Genomic DNA, 17,215 nt, shown 5'->3' with positions numbered 1-17,215 from the left:
CTTGGTCTTGGTCTTGGTCTTGATTAGGTCTTGGTCTTGGTCTTGGTCTTGGTCTTGGTCTTGATTAGGTCTTGGTCATGGTCTTTGTCTTTGTCTTGGTCTTGGTTAGGCCTTGGTCTTCGTCTTGATTAGGTCTTGGTCTTGGTCTTGGTCTTGGTCTTTGTATGTTTTGGTCTTGGTCTTGTCTTGTCTTGTCTTGTCTTGTCTTGTCTTGTCTTGTCTTGATTAGGTCTTGGTCTTGGTCTTGGTCTTGGTCTTGGTCTTGGTCTTTGTCTTTGTCTTTGTCTTTGTCTTTGTCTTTGTCTTTGTCTTGGTCTTGGTCTTGGTCTTGGTCTTGGTCTTGGTCTTGGTCTTTGTCTTTGTCTTGGTCTTGGTCTTGGTCTTGGTCTTGGCTTTGGTCTTGATTAGGTCTTTGTCTTTGTCTTGGTCTTGGTCTTGGTCTTGATTAGGTCTTGGTCTTTGTCTTGGTTAGGTCTTGGTCTTGGTCTTGGTCTTGGTCTTGGTCTTGGTCTTGGTCTTGGCCTTGGTCTTGGCCTTGGTCTTGGTCTTGATTAGGTCTTGGTCTTGGTCTTGGTCTTGGTCTTGGTCTTGGTCTTGGTTAGGTCTTGGTCTTGGTATGTTCTGGCCTTGGTCTTGGTCTTGGTCTTTGTATGTTTTGGCCTTGGTCTTGGTCTTGGTCTTGGTCTTGTCTTGTCTTGTCTTGTCTTGTCTTGTCTTGTCTTGTCTTGTCTTGGTCTTGGTCTTGGTCTTGGTCTTGGTCTTGGTCTTGGTCTTTGTCGTTGTCTTTGTCTTTGTCTTTGTCTTGGTCTTGGTCTTTGTATGTTTTGGTCTTGGTCTTGTCTTGTCTTGTCTTGATTAGGTCTTGATTTGGTCTTGGTCTTGTTCTTTGTATGTTCTGGCCTTGGTCATGGTCTTGGTCATGGTCTTGGTCTTGGTCTTGGTCTTGGTCTTGATTAGGTCTTGGTCATGGTCTTTGTCTTTGTCTTGGTCTTGGTTAGGCCTTGGTCTTCGTCTTGATTAGGTCTTGGTCTTGGTCTTGGTCTTGGTCTTTGTATGTTTTGGTCTTGGTCTTGTCTTGTCTTGTCTTGTCTTGTCTTGTCTTGTCTTGATTAGGTCTTGGTCTTGGTCTTGATCTTGGTCTTGGTCTTGGTCTTGGTCTTTGTCTTTGTCTTTGTCTTTGTCTTGGTCTTGGTCTTGGTCTTGGTCTTGGTCTTGGTCTTTGTCTTTGTCTTTGTCTTTGTCTTTGTCTTGGTCTTGGTCTTGGCTTTGGTCTTGATTAGGTCTTTGTCTTTGTCTTGGTCTTGGTCTTGGTCTTGATTAGGTCTTGGTCTTTGTCTTGGTTAGGTCTTGGTCTTGGTCTTGGTCTTGGTCTTGGTCTTGGTCTTGGTCTTGGTCTTGGTCTTGGTCTTGGCCTTGGTCTTGGTCTTGATTAGGTCTTGGTCTTGGTCTTGGTCTTGGTCTTGGTCTTGGTCTTTGTATGTTTTGGCCTTGGTCTTGGTCTTGGTCTTGGTCTTGTCTTGTCTTGTCTTGTCTTGTCTTGTCTTGGTCTTGGTCTTGGTCTTGGTCTTTGTCTTTGTCTTTGTCTTGGTCTTTGTATGTTTTGGTCTTGGTCTTGTCTTGTCTTGTCTTGATTAGGTCTTGATTTGGTCTTGGTCTTGTTCTTTGTATGTTCTGGCCTTGGTCATGGTCTTGGTCATGGTCTTGGTCTTGGTCTTGGTCTTGGTCTTGGTCTTGGTCTTGGTCTTGGTCTTGGTCTTGTCATGATCTTGGTCTTGGTCTCCATCTTGACTGGGTCTTGGTCTTGGTCTTGGTCTTGGTCTTGATCTTGATCTTGACCTTGATCTTGATCTTGGTCTTGATCTTGACCTTGATCTTGATCTTGGTCTTGATCTTGGTCTTGGTCTTGGTCTTGGATTGTAGATGGTCTTGCCTCCATCGCTCGGTTTGGATCTGGATCTGGGACTAGTTGACTAGTTGAATCTGAACCAGAAAGAGAGAGGCTCTTTCTCTTTCTCTCTCTGGTTCAGATTCAACTAGTCTAACTGGGTCACAAACCTTCTTTTCTCTCTGGTCCAGAACCAGAACCAGAACCAGAGTACGATGAAGCAGCTTCACATCCTGAACCGGGCTCCTTTAGCATCAGGAAGAGGAGGAGGAGGAGGAGGAGGAGGAGGAGGAGGAGGAAGTGTAGCGGTCCCTTCGCCGGGGCTGCTGGGTAATTTATGTGTGGTTATGTAACGGCGGTCCGTCTGTGCCACTTGGCTGCCTCCTGCCGTGCTACTGGAGCCGCCGGAGCTGAATGTGTCGGATGTGCTGCTGCTCCTCTACACTGCATACTGAGGCTGAGGCCTGAGTGATGGGCCTTTACCTCCTCCTCCTCTAACTCACTCTGCTGCTCCTCTACACTGCATACTGAGGCTCTGGGGCTCTGGGCCTGAGTGATGGGCCTTTACCTCCTCCTCTAACTCACTCTGCTGCTCCAGAGCTGCTTTGTGTTTTTAACGCCCTCTGTATAGACTCACAGGAGGAGGGGGTTTTAATGTTGGAGATGATCCGGCTCATATGGATCCACCTTAAAACCCAAACCAATGGGTCACATCATGTGGAAAGTTTAAACATACAGAAATATATGACACATGTGGCTTTATATAGAGGATAATATATTAAAGGTACTTTATTTGTCACATATAACAGCTAGTACAGTGAAATTCTTTCTCTGCATTTAACCCATCCCTGAGGAGCAGTGAGCAGCCACGGTGCAGCGCCCGGGGACCAACTCCAGATTATAAGCCAGTGCCTTTGGTCAGGGGCCTTTGGTCAGGGGACCTTCTTACTGTGAGGCAACAGTGCTAACCACTGTGCCACCGTGCCGCCTATTATCACACACACACACATACTGTATAGTTATATACCGTACTTTCTGGACTATAGAGCGCACCTAAGTATAAGGCACACTAGCTAAATTGTAAAAGAAAATACAAATATAGGCTGCACTTGAATATAAGTCATGTAAAGCCCTTTGAGACAAACTGTTTGTAAAAACGGGCTATACAAATAAAATTGCCTTGCCTTTTCACTCACACGTTTACCTGTGTTGCTCATTCCACGAATACACGGCTCTTACAACTTGTACCTCGTTGTAAAGGCGACTAATCAGGCTTTCCAACGATATAAAGTACAACATCAATTGGTTTTATTAAAGGGGAGAAATGATTGACTGAAATAACGTTTCCAAACTTTTTTGAAGAGTTAAATATGTTAATATCTAGTATGTTTAACTATATGTAAATCTATTTAAAACAATGTGTTTTTCCTATGATTACATGTCTGACATTTTATATTTAATATAAGCATAGCATACATATACATATGCATGAACTACATACATAGATTTTTTTTTATTGGTAAAATCCATGTATGTGTTATATATATATATTATGCATTTATAAAGAATCATACACAGCACATGATATTTTCAAGTATCTATTATACAGACATGTGTATGTGGTCCAGACACGTCACTGTATCAAACTGTTCCAGTTTCTAACAGGTTTCATGTTTATTTTCTACGTGTATAAGTGTATATAAGAGAAATGTGATTCAGTTCAGAGTTTTTTTCATGATTCAGCTGCTATTAACAAAAAAAACCGTCATAAATTACAACAATCTGAATCAAAACCAACGTCTCAGGACTTTAAAGCTGAAACGTCCTGAAGATGACGTTGGTGCTGAAGACAACTACAACTTCCTTCTGTGTTTCTTTCAGGAAGTTAAATTAAAGCAGGATGTTGTGTAACTTCTCCTCCTCAGGAAACATCATCGGCTCGGGGATCTTCATCTCTCCTAAAGGCGTGCTGGAGCACTCGGGCTCGGTGGGTTTGGCGCTGGTGGTCTGGGTGCTGGGCGGCTGCATCGCCGCTCTGGGCTCGCTGTGCTACGCTGAGCTGGGCGTCACCATCCCCAAGTCTGGGGGCGACTACTCCTACGTCACGGAGATCTTCGGAGGCCTGATGGGGTGAGTGAAGACGGGTTTATGAATATATTGATATAGTATATATGCACAGTAATAAATTTGATTTCAGACACTTTCATCTTTTTATTCCTATTATAAAAGGAAAAAAAATTGTGGTTTAATTTTCACAGTGATATGTTTGGAAGAGATTGATCAATGAAAGTTTTGAGATAGATATACACTTAAAGGGATAGTTCAACATTTTGGCAAATTGGCCCATTGCCATAATCCCTATAGTCATAGCAGTAGGTTCGTTACCTTTAATTGTCGGTGCAAGCTATTTTTAGAACGGCGGAGCAGAGCAGCGAGCTGCTGTATTTCCCTCTAAAACAACTCTGTCTGGTAACGTTGTGTTATTATCTCATAGCGTGGTGAATGTGCAGGTCACAACTTGTCCACCAGAGCGTTGTGGAGTTGTTGGATTGTGTATTTGATGAGTTTGATGAGGGAAACCAAGAAATCCCATAATGAGCCTCTGTAGCGTAGCTCTGAGCAGCTCACGGCTCTGCTCCGCCGTTCTAAAAATAGCTTGCACCAACAATTAAAGGTAACGAATCTACTGCTGAGAAGAGGTAATATAGTAGTTTATTCCAACTTCATGGGAAACAGTGTATATAAAACAACACATGAGGCGTTCAGGGAAAAAAAGATTTTTTGGGGGGTGAAAATATTGAAATTCTGAATTTCAACAGTGATTTTATTAAAGGTTTCTCTCTGTAATAATCAATATTTTCTACTAAATAATCAGAACCAACAATCAAAATGTTTACATTTATTTATAGGAACTACAAACTGCCAACCCATCCAAACCTCACAAACACTAATCAGACCCTTATCTCCCAAAATGTTGAACGTTTCCTTCAAAAGATAACAGTTTTGTGTTTGTTTTTCTCAGTATTTTTTCACACATAGGTTTTATTTTAGGGATTTAAGAAGTACAGTTTCTTTAATTGTGTAGTTTTCATTGTGTCGATACCAAATGACAGAGGAAATATACTGGAATTAAAAATCACATGTAAACAAACCAGTTTATAATACAAAGACTCATTGTTGTCGATGTTGTTGTGCAGGTTCCTGCTGCTGTGGAGCGCCGTCCTCATCATGTACCCGACCACGCTGGCCGTCATCGCCCTCACCTTCTCCAACTACGTCCTGCAGCCCGTCTTCCCCAACTGCGTTCCTCCGTACATGGCCACCCGGATGCTGTCGGCCACCTGCCTCTGTGAGTTTAAAACACAGACACACAACCAACCAACCGCTGCAGCGTGGTGCGTTCAGGTGCAGGCTGCATTAACGGCCACTTCCTCCACTTCCTGCTCTTAGCGCTTCCTGCTGCTGTTTGCATCTTTCATGAAGGACTATTTGAGCCTCCTCTCCTCTCCTTCATCCTTTTCTCCTCCTCCTCCTCATCATCATCACCACGACACCACAGGTCGTCCGTGGTCACGTGTAAAGTTTCTCTTATGTAACTGCAGACGCTTTTAAAAACCTGTTTTATGGCCGTGGTAAAAAATGCAAGAGGAGGAGGAGGAGGGGTGGGAAGACAGGATGAAGATTTACGTTTCTATAGTTTCTGGTGGTGAAATAGCTGCTCCTGATAGTATATATGTGTGTGTGTGTGTGTGTGTGTGTGTATATACATATATATATATATATATATGAAGAGTTCATTTGCAAAAGCAGATAACTCCATTTTAAAAAAAATTCTAGAATCATCATTTTTTATTTTTTATTTACATATGGTGATATCAGTCAAACCATGAGTGACTTTGAGATGTAACAAAACAGACACATCTCAAAAAAATAAAGTTTTATTGAAAACAACACTATGCAAAGAATAATTACAAAGCCTCAGCTCATTTTTTTCAAAATGGCACTTATCTGTTTTTGTAAATGAACTCTTAATGTATATATACACACATAATAGGGATAGGGTTAGAGAGAGTTAATGCTGCTTTAAATACAACTGAACTCCTCTGAGGTCTGAGTGAAGATGTTTATACTAATAGACTGAAATGGGCTCATTAACCACTCAAAGCACTTTACAACCCTCCCATTCACATACACACACATCAACACACACACACACACACACACACACACACACACTGATGTTACATAAGAAGAAATTCCAAGTACACGTCAACACCCTGATACATTAATACAGTTTAAAGGTCCCGTAAAGTGTAAAAGTAAATCAGGACTTCCTGTTACTTTGTGATGTCACAACAAAGCCCCGCCCCCTCACCATCCAACAACAACCTGCATGATTTGGTTTATCTGAGTGTTTTATTCTGAAATCTACTCAGTTTTTTTATTGGATCACTTTAGAAAACAGTCAGCCAATCAGAAGAGAGGCTCAGAGCCTCCTCCTCTCTTCTGATTGGCTGACACCGACCTGTTGGTACTAGAGCTCCAGAGAGAAGCTGAGAGAGAGAGGAGATGGAAAACTACCCGGAGATGGTTTTTAGATCTTCTCATGGACACCGTTTGATCTTTTGTTTTTGTTTATTTGTTTCATCACCGTCCAAATTCTCTAAATACTGAATTTTCATTTTGACCAAAGTCTCATTCATAAATAAAGACGTGGAGGTAGTAGAGATGTCGAGGTTTCAGAGGCAGCTCATCCGCTCTGGATATAAATATTCAGAGGACCAGAGGAATTCGACAATGTTGTTCCTGAAGTATCTGCAGATTTTATGAAGTTGCAGCTCCTCAAAAATGTAGATGTTCATGTCAAAAGGTATTAACTAAAATAAAGGAAACTTCTCTGCAAGGACATCTCAACTGTTGTGTGCCGCCCTGAGCTGACGTTACGTTACCTCGTGTCATTGTGTAGCCGTCGTGCCGCCGCCTAATTACTCGGTGTCTTCCTCCATTGATCCACAGTTTGTCTGTCGGAGCAGCGAGTGAATGACGACCAGACTTCAGCGTGTGACTCTTCGTCTCCTTCACACTTTGGTTGTTTTTTGTTTTTTTTAAAGCTGGCTGCTGAAATGTGAGCGATGCCCGGCGGCCTCCTCTGGTAAGGAAGAGGAGGAGGAGGAGGAGGAGGAGGAGGAGGTGTGGGGGTGGGGGGGAGGGACTCGCCACGTTTTGTTTGCCCCCTCGCAACGGAAGTGTTTTTGTTTTGTGGGGCTGACAGCTCGTCTTTGTGCCGGGGAGCGAGGCCACCATGAGAGAGAGCGGGGCAAAGCCGGTGACAATGATGGACGAGGTGAAACAATCGCCCCCTCCCTCACTCGCCCGTTTCCCACATTCCTGCCTCCCATGGCAACGGGCTACTGCCGCCCACCGCCGCCACCGAGCGACACCGGCACCGGGACCCCAGTGTTGTAGGGATGGAGGGATGTTGACACTGATGTATTTAAAGGAGCACTCCACCACTTTTTTAAAAAGTCAATGAGGTGATGGTTTGTCCACACACAGAGAAAAATAGAAATACAGAAATGTACTCAAAAGGGTACAAACCCTTGTCGCTCCAGGCGTACCTTTTTTAGAGACAATTTTGTACCCATTGGTGCCGGTACATTTTTGTACCTTTTCAAAATGCACCAGTTTAAGTAACTGTACTTAAGTACAGTACTTGTACAATATATACTTGTACTACTTGTGCTTGTACATATATACCCTGGGTATACATGTAACCGGTGTGTGTGTTTGCTCTTGGACCTGCCCTGAGCAAGGGTCGATCCCACAACCTCCTGCACCGGAGGCGACGATGCTAACCGCTTCGCCAAGACCTTCTCCTTACTGGTACCTCGTGACTGGGGCACACCTGCAGACCTCCTTTACATATATTTACAAAATAATTACTAGTTGAATGTTTAATTATTATCCCTACTTTCCTACTTAAGCTACTATTTTTTTCTAACACACATTTATGTGCCTTTTCTACCCCCAAAAGGTACACATAGGTACTCTAGAGTACAATAATTGGCCCTATAGGCTACAGTAGGACAGAACTGTACCTTTAAGTACAGAAATGTCCCCCTTCTGTACCCCTATTTTACTCTGTGCAGAATAATCCTGATGATGTCATTGTCACCGTGGTTGGTGCATTGTAGGAAATGTAGGATTATATTATTAACACTGTGGAAGTATCAAAGTGTTAAAGGGACAACGAGGAGTTTTGGAAAAGCGAAGCATTTTCACACTACATTTATGAGACAGACTCATGTTTTCATTCATCAACAATGAAAGTCAGAGGTTCGAAGACGATCATATACCGTCGTAGTCCCGACTATAAACGGCGTTATTCTCATTACTCGCCGCGAAACCGAAAGTAAGGAAACGCTGGTCGGCTCGCCCAGCATTTCCGCCACCACTAATAATAACAAAAAATAATGATAGAGACAAAACGATATATTTATCGAAAATGGACCCATTACCAAGTGTGGGTAACGTAGATTCATCCACATTAATATGAGACTTTTTTATTGTCGCAGAATTTTTCGTTCTGCCGCTGGAGAAACTCCTCGTTGTCCCTTTAAGTCTTAAGAAACGTAGCCGTCAAAGGTTTAGTAACTTTCCCTAAACGTTTGTACCAAATACAAAGAAACTCACCTCACATTCACAAAACTGTTAGTTCGCCATGACCTTGGCCTTTGACCTTTGACCTTTTGTTCTCCAACATCTAGTTCAAGTTCATCACTGAGTCCAGTTGGACATTTGTGCCAAATGTCAAGAGTTTCCCTCAAGGTGTTGCAGAGATATCGTGTCCCCAAGATGTTGACGAACGTACCTATCTACCTACCTACGAACGGATGGAAAACCCAACAACATGCAGCAGGTGGTGGAAGAACAGTGACCTCATTCCCATCTCAGGAACCAGGAACCTTTTTAAGGGACTCATTTATGTGTGTTTGGACCACAGGAAGCAGGATCTACGTTTAGTTCCAGGTTATATCGATCTACCCCCCCAAAAAAAAAGTCTCTGGTCTTGCGGTAGAAACCTCCCAATGGTTCAGGATCAGGACCTTTAGGGCTGTGGTCTGCAATGCTGCTCATATACTCGCCAACTGTTTTGTTTTGATTTGCGACAGTTTTTTCATGGTGGTTCGAGTCCAAGAAGACTGCGTACAACAAATGGACCAACAACAAGATGAAGGTGTTGCTCAGCAGTTATACAGAAGAAGATCCAATCCAATGGGAACTGGAATCGACGATCCGTAATGAAAAGGCCTTTGGAGTCATTGTTGTTGTAAAGCTTTAGTCTTTTTCTTTCCTCCACCTACTTTCATGGACTTGCAGTGCATTAAACTCCATTGCTTTTTCCTACATCCTCAACCTGATTTGCGTATTGTTAACGAGACTTAAAGCCACTGTGGAAATGTAGGAAACATTGGGCCATGGGAAGTTTTTAGTTCCTGGAGCTAAAACTTCCAGGTCTTGTCCAAATGCCAAATGCACCTGATGACGCTACGTTACTGATAGATCCGATTAGTCAGAAGCTTGTCCATTGCCTTTAACTGATCTGAGGTCTGTGTGTTTCAGTGCTGCTCACCTGGGTGAACTGCTCCAGCGTGCGAATGGCCACCAGGATCCAGGACGCCTTCACCGTGGGGAAGCTGATGGCTCTGGGTCTCATCATCGTGGTCGGGCTGGTGCAGATCTGCAATGGTAACGTTCACTCATTCACTCACGACTGTTTATGAGGACAAAATAAAACCTGAATGAACATGAATCAAACGTGTTATTTATCTCTCCCAGGGAACTACGAGGCTCTGACCCCTCAGGTGGCCTTTTCAATGGAAAGGACACCGTCGGTCGGGCAGATCGCTCTGGCCTTCCTGCAGGCGTCCTTCGCCTTCAGTGGCTGGAACTTCCTCAACTACGTCACGGAGGAAGTGGTCGAACCCAGACGGTGAATATTTCATAATGATGCAATGTGGCAAATGCTCAGCTTCCATCTTTACCCATTTATTTTTCCTGCTCGTCCCCACGTTTCGAGCATTTCAACCTTTTTCAGGTTCATTTCACTTTTGATTTGGGTTAGATTTGATTTGTCACATTATCAGTGTTCATTATTTCCATTTTACTCCCTGCAAAGCATCATCATCTCTTCTTGCAGCAGGAAACATAACACTCTCTCAGTGTCTGTGGATGTTGGTGAAAATCCAAGCTGTCTTTTTAAAACTCCCATACAGTATAAAGGTAGATGTTTGTATTAAAACTGTAGACTTCAGAAACTGAGTCTTAAAACCAACCGTCACAACTTCCTTTGACTTTCTTATGTCACACCAAAGCCCCACCCGCCTCTACCTGGACCCACCATCCAACAACTTGCGGAATTTGGTTTTTCTGAGTGTTTTATTCTGAAATCTGCTCTAATTTTATTGGATAATTGCAAAAACAGTCAGCCATTTAGAAGAGAGGCTCAGAGCCTCCTCTCTTCTGATTGGCTGGCACCAACCTGTTGTTACTAAAGCTCCAGAGAGAAGCTGAGAGATCATTAAAGCCACAAATATTTGCTGTTTGACTCCCCTCTTTTTCATTTGTGGTGCCTTTTGATCAACTTTCATGTTTGTTTGATTTTTTTTATTTTGTTTCATCTGTGCATGTGTGTGTTTGTGTGTGTTTGTGTGTGTGTGTGGCCTCGGTCAGGAATCTACCTCGTGCCATCTACATTTCCATTCCATTGGTGACCTTTGTGTACACGCTCACCAACATCGCCTACTTCTCCTCCATGTCGCCCGAGGAGCTGCTGTCGTCCAATGCTGTGGCTGTAGTGAGTAATAATGTGTCTCAACCATGAGCTCGTGTCCAACAGTCAGGAACATAACAGGCAGCCAAACCAGAGGTCAAAGGTCAGAGGTGGTAGCAGATGTTAGGGCTTCAGTGGAATTCATCTAGTCCAACACCAGTAGAGGTTCTTGTCCTACAGCGAGTTTCTGAGTGATGAAACGTCTTTGATAGCTTTTAGATTTTGAAATTGATTGGCCAATCTCAGTCTTAGGTTTCAGGATATCTATATCTATAATAATATTTCCTGCCATGTATGATATTTATTTATTATTTATTGGATAACTCACACTCTCTGTGTCATGTTGAACCTTCTAACTAAATGCCGACATAGCTGCATCAAAGTTCCTGGTTGTAGTTTTTAAAGATGGCCAATTGACCCACCGTACGTCTTCTCCTGTTGAACCAACCTCACAGATGTTCTGGTTCTCATGTGTAGAAGCACTTCATTGATTGTTCCTGTCATTATGCTACTCAGACGTTCGGGGAGAAGCTCCTGGGAATGTTCTCCGTCATCATGCCCATCTCCGTGGCTCTGTCCACCTTTGGAGGGATCAACGGTTACCTGTTCACCTCCTCCAGGTGAGTTCTGCTCTGTCGATCTGCCTCTTCACGCTCTGGTTGTTGGTGATTCTGCTCCAACATGGTCGCTGACTCTCTGCCTGGTGCCTCTGCCCACAGGTTGTGTTTCTCAGGGGCCAGAGAAGGCCACCTGCCCAGCCTGCTCGCCATGATCCACTACAAGAACTGCACGCCCATCCCTGCTCTCCTGGTCTGCGTAAGTACAGGCTCATCTCGTTGTCTTCTCCGATGGTGCATATTCCAGTTTGTTGCCTGCTTTAATGTTTGTTAGTTCATCTCAGACAGAAATATAAACATATAGTATGAATAAGATATGGACAGAGAGTCAAGTACGCCAATCAAGATCAGATGAAAACTTGCAGGATTTGGGTATTCTGAGTTTTCTGCACTTTTTTTATTGGCTCTGTCCGAAAACAGTCAGCCAATCAGAAAAGAGGCTCAGAACCTCTTAGGACCGTTTGAATGATTATGTTGCGTGTCACCGTTTGCAGCAGTAGTACTTTGACTCTGACTGGAGGCCTTGCTGTCTTTTGCAGTGCACTGCCACGATTGTTATACTCTGCATCGGGGAAACACACAACCTGATCAACTACGTGTCCTTCATCAACTACCTGTCGTACGGCGTCACCATCGCAGGCCTGCTGTACTACCGCTGGAAGAAACCCAACCTGTACCGACCCATCAAGGTACCGCCAAGACACACATCCTCAAATCCATCTTGAGTACGTTATTAGTCCGAGTTATGGTAACCGTTTGGTTCCATGTGGTCTTCAGGTGAACCTGCTGGTTCCTGTGTGTTACCTGATGTTCTGGGCTCTGCTGCTCGGCTTCAGTCTGTACTCTGAGCCGGTGGTCTGTGGCGTCGGCCTGGTCATCATGCTGACTGGTGTGCCCGTCTACTTCTTGGGTGTCCATTGGAAAGAAAAACCAAAGTGCATCTACAACTTCATCGGTGAGTTGACAATAGTGCTTTATGGGTTTCAGGGTTTCTGCAACACTGACCAAATCCTACTTTTTAAGACTCTCGACCCATGTTTGGATTATTGAACGAATCCTTTAGAGGCTTTTGACAGGCATTAGATGACTGATTTTGTCATGAGGGAGTGGCTAGGCTGTTGCTTTTTGAAGGCTCCTTTTAATGTGACCTTCTTCCCTGGGCCCAACCAATCCCAAGATTCATAGTGTAGCTGTAATGACAACAAACAAGTAGCCTGGGTTTACCCATTCTGCCTTGTGCACAAATTTATTCACTCTGCAAGTCAGCCTGGAAACCACCAAATCAACTTTGTTGATAGCTTGTCGATCCAACATGGCGGAAGGAAACCAACATGAGGAAAAAAACGATAAATGTTGCTCGATGCAGCATTAGAAAGTGTTTTAAGTAGAAAAAATGAACGGGTGGACCAAATCTCAATCTACATTGAGATGAGGTCTGGTGTTAGCCAGGCTAACAAACAACACTGACAGAGTCCCGGTCCCTGTTATATTGTAAGTACTGGGTTTTGACTCAGTTCAACAGCAAAAGGTACAACAGGGACCTTAAAACCTTTTAGTTTTAGAGAGTGAATGTTAAGGTTAGTAGGTATAAGGACCGATGCTTTGTGACACATGTGACCAAACCTTCTGATTTTGGTTCGACCTTCCCGATGCATGACGGCCACAAAGGGTTTGGGGTTTGGTTGTCTCACAATCTATCTATGCCTGAACGTCCTATACCAACAATTATTACTAATTTTAAATGATAAAACCTTCACTTTAGAGAATTTGGTTCCTTTTTGGACCATCAAGGATCCTGGGATTGTCCACCGTGGCTGATAAACAACTTGTGACTTGTGTCTTCCTGCAGAGCGGGCGACGTACGTGGGCCAGAGGTTGTGTTACGTGGTCTTTCCTCAGATCGACCCCATCGAGATCGGCACTCCCTCAGAATGGACTGACCGGTCATCAGGCAGGAGCAGTTTGTCTGCCCACTCTTAAAACTCTAAACTTCTGAATATATGAAGATCTTTTGTTTTTATTCCGTCACTTTGTTAAGTCCAGACACCTCTTTGTGGTGTGGGAGCTACCCATCTGACCTTTGACCCTTCCTGAGACGTTTTGTTCCCCCCCCCCTTACAGTCGAGTGGAAACTCCGGTGCTCTGGGCTGGCTGCACTTTTTATTTTTCTGCCTTTTTTTTCTACTAAGTCGTCAGATACAACAACAACCTAATGCCAACGGTGTCGCACTGTGAAAATGACTTTTGTATTTTATTTGTTTCTTCTTGTGTAACATGACAGAACTGTGACTGACTGACAGCGTGCTGTTACTTCCTCTGAATGTTGCTGGTGTTTTTTTCTCGTGCCTTAAGGCCTTTTCACACTCAGTCCCTAACAAACCAATCAACAGTCAGTATTATACACACATCTGGTGCAAAATATTTAAAATTCAGCATCATTAAAGTCCAACACTAGTGTTTGGTGATCGGGCCCAACTCGCTGTCTGTGCTCCAGTTCATTTCAAAGGTGTTGAGGGCATTTCCAGTGGTAATCAATGTTTACCTCAGATATCAGGTCTCTTATGATCAGTTCATTTCATACCATCAATACTCCCAACTGCAGTGTGTGGATGTTTATATTCGTTTTTGTTCAAGAATCTATTGTTTTTTCAGTGTTCATTAATGATTCATTCATTAATTTCATTTTAAAAATTCTCTTTACAATTAAATTAAATCAAAATTCAGACGTACCGCGGCTTCCACATCGCTACCCGGAAAGGAACAATGCAGAAGCCGCGGTAAGTCCAGATCAGACAATACTTTCGACCACAGAACAAATTAGTCCGGAGCCCATTAATGAACATTGAAGAAAACGACAGATTCTTGAACAAAAACGAATATAAACGTCCACATGCTGCAGTTGGGAGTATATGGTATGAAATGGAGTGATCATAGGTGACCTGATATCTGAGGTAAACATCAATTACCACTGGAAATGCCCTTTAAGGCGGGTGAGCAGGCATCAATATCATGGGCTGGAAAATGAAGCTGCAGTTCCTCTCCTGTCCACTAGAGTGAGTCAGTTTTCATAGACTCCCATGTTAAAATGAAATCAACATGTTTACAGCCTGTCAGACACTGCCAAGATGGCGACGGTTGAACAGCTCACTCTGAGCTTCACAGAGGCGGCGTCCATCTTTATTTACAGTCTGTGTAACGGTAGCCTGGGTGTCAGGTTGAAACAGGAAGGGGGAAAACATTTTCTCAGGTAGCTCTTTTTTCCTCATAAAAATAAACTCCAAACAACCATTTTTATCCCTCCTTTTGCTGAAATGACGCACATATATTATAGATCAAATCTTTGAACTTGTATAATTTTCGTGCCGAACATCGGGACTCAGTGTGAAAAGGTCTTTACTGTAGAAAATGTATATTAAAATATTGTTTATTAACTAATTCACTATATATATAGATATATTAGATTTTAATATATGTGTCAAATGCCTTTTGTTTTGTTATTGCATTTGATTCTATGAGAAGCACTTTGGTCTTCCGTCGTCGCCACGCCCCCTTGAGAGCGAGGGCTGAAGATGAAGGTGAAGCTGAAGCGCCGTCGTCCGTCATCGCGTTCACTTCACCTGCTGCTGCGTCTCTCACCTCAGACCACATCGCTCTGGTTTTGCTGTAATTCACTGATCTACTGACACTGTGATTGTAATAAGATGTAAAAATATTATTGTTTTTAGAAAGTTAAGAGTTTAATTCTAATGTGAAGTCATGATAATGTAATCTGAGACAGAAGAACTGGTTCTTTTTTACAAATACTGTCCATGTTGTGACACTTTAATGAATCTGTAACGCACAAATCCTCCGTGGTTTTCACTCTGAACAACTAGTAGACTGTTAGTAACTTGGAAGTTCAAGATGGCCGCCATTTTAGGCAAGGAATTTTTTATTTTTTCACGATGAAGAAAGTGAAATTTAGTGTAAAAGAAGCAAAAAATATTAGTTACAAAACATCCTGCTAACTAGCCTAGCTAGCGCTTACTGGTTAGCTTTGTGTTCGCAAATTAACTTAGCACTTGCAAATTAGCATAGCGTAGCTGAGCGAATATGTTTCCTGTGTGACTTTTCAAATTAAAAGTCCTCAGAGGGATAAACACACCAGTTTGGTTTTTTTTAGAGCAGTTGACTGTTTTAAAAAAAGAAAAGAAAAGATTGTTCTCTCCTTTTTTTCAGTTGTTTGACAATAAAAACATCTACAACAAGGTTTTTTATTTTTTTATTTTGACAAACTCTTGAGCAGCAACATCTCCTAGACTTTTGGTTGTCATGGTTGCTATAACAATGGACATAGATAGTTGGCTTTAGGAAAAGTTTTAGGCTATTAGTATTGTTCTTCCTCAACATTAGATAACCTTCATTGTCATGGTTTCGATAATAACGTGGTTGTGAATAATTAGAAAAACACATGGCCTCTTTGTCTTAACGTTTCACTCCTGTAATAATCACCATGACCACTAGATGTCGCCTAGCAACAAAGTCTCACAATGAGCTAAAACAGTGGATTTTTTTTATACTGGTAGTAGTAGTATTTTAAAACAAACAAACCTTTGTACTATCAGTTCCACTGCCACTGTTTTAATTCAGACGATCTGTGTCTCTAGAGATTTCTCACCACTATTTTTTTTTTACCATTTAGCCTACTGTATTTTTCTTTTCAATTGGCATCTCATTTTCTGCAACTGAGTGTTCCCTTCCTTTGTGCATTGCATTGTGGGACGATACGACTGCCTAAAACCACTGCCACAGCTTAATTTGTTCTGTTTATACGATAAATCTCACGTTTTCTCCTTTATTTCTTCTGCTTCTGTTGAACTTAGAGACTCTGAAAATGTTTTATGTGTTTTAATGTTGTGATTCTTCTCAGTAGCCTACAGTTGATGCCCCTCCCACCTCTCAGTCTGAGGATGTTTCTGTTGCTCTCGCTCAACGGCTGGAAATGTCATTTTTGAACTGTCTAAATGTGTAAAGCTGCAGCTCACATCTACAGTGCAGTACAATGTTGTTTGTTTGCAGCTGAATTTGACATCAGACTCATAAACACACATTAATCAGAGGGATTTACTTTTCTGTCGCTTCTGTTTTTCCAGCAAATCCAGTTTACTTTGATGTAGCACTTCAAGAATCAGGTCACAGAGAGTATATTGATTATTGATCACTCTGTATCCGTTTTTAAGCCTCTAGGTCAGGGGTTTTCAAAGTGTGAGAGAGTGAGCCCCCTCTTAAAGAACAAAGGGACAGCTGTGCCCCCCAGAAACAGTTGTGAAGAAGAAGAAGAAAAACACATTTTCAACATCTTTGTGTGTTTAAAGATCTTATTAACACATTTATTATCAGTTACTAGGCTATAACCAACCATAACCATTTGGTTTATTTCCTGTAGGAGTTGTTGTTGCTTAGGCTACAAGCTTATTTCTCAGCATATTAATTATCATGACAACATAGCAAAGCATTGACAAATAAGACTGATGTGAACATTGACATCAAACTGCTGTACCACTGGTCCTGCTGGATACCTGACGCTCGCAGCATACCTGACATGATGTGGCACACCTAAGTAACGACGCTCCTCTTTTTTAAACCGGAATTAGATTAGATTAGATTAGATTAGATTAGATTAGATTGCTTTATTTGTACACGCAGGTAAATTTGGCTCAAAGTGAGAGACATTCATACAAAAACAATACAATAAATAAGAAACAGTAAAAATACTGATTGATCCACAGCCAACGTAGTGCTACATTCAGCCAAGCCTGATACCAACATACAATACCTAACAGTGTGGCGTTGTTGCCTTGTCTTTTCACCGGCAGCCCCACCCCACCTTGTTTGCATGAC

General features: G+C 42.5%; 2 protein-coding genes across 2 annotated transcripts; both read left to right on the top strand.

Moving 5' to 3' along the window:
- The first annotated feature begins 3,785 nt into the window (after positions 1-3,785).
- LOC146986503 (asc-type amino acid transporter 1-like) lies at positions 3,786-9,669 on the top strand. Its single transcript, XM_085780492.1, has 3 exons — positions 3,786-4,015; positions 5,083-5,234; positions 9,509-9,669. The coding sequence occupies exons 1-3, from the start codon at positions 3,786-3,788 to the stop codon at positions 9,667-9,669; spliced, it is 543 nt and encodes a 180-aa protein (XP_085636618.1).
- Positions 9,670-9,707: 38 nt separating this feature from the next.
- LOC146986502 (asc-type amino acid transporter 1-like) lies at positions 9,708-13,764 on the top strand. The gene is made up of 7 exons (XM_085780246.1): positions 9,708-9,878; positions 10,619-10,742; positions 11,235-11,338; positions 11,438-11,534; positions 11,875-12,024; positions 12,113-12,290; positions 13,185-13,764. The coding sequence occupies exons 1-7, from the start codon at positions 9,763-9,765 to the stop codon at positions 13,313-13,315; spliced, it is 900 nt and encodes a 299-aa protein (XP_085636372.1). The 5' UTR covers positions 9,708-9,762; the 3' UTR covers positions 13,316-13,764.
- Positions 13,765-17,215: the final 3,451 nt, after the last annotated feature.

Source organism: Trachurus japonicus, chromosome 6 (assembly GCF_045865225.1).
Source record: "Trachurus japonicus isolate A0001 chromosome 6, Traja_1.0".
Classification (NCBI taxonomy): domain Eukaryota; kingdom Metazoa; phylum Chordata; class Actinopteri; order Carangiformes; family Carangidae; genus Trachurus; species Trachurus japonicus.
The sequence above is the reverse complement of the archived record's forward strand: the minus strand, read 5'-3'. Positions and strand labels throughout refer to the sequence as shown.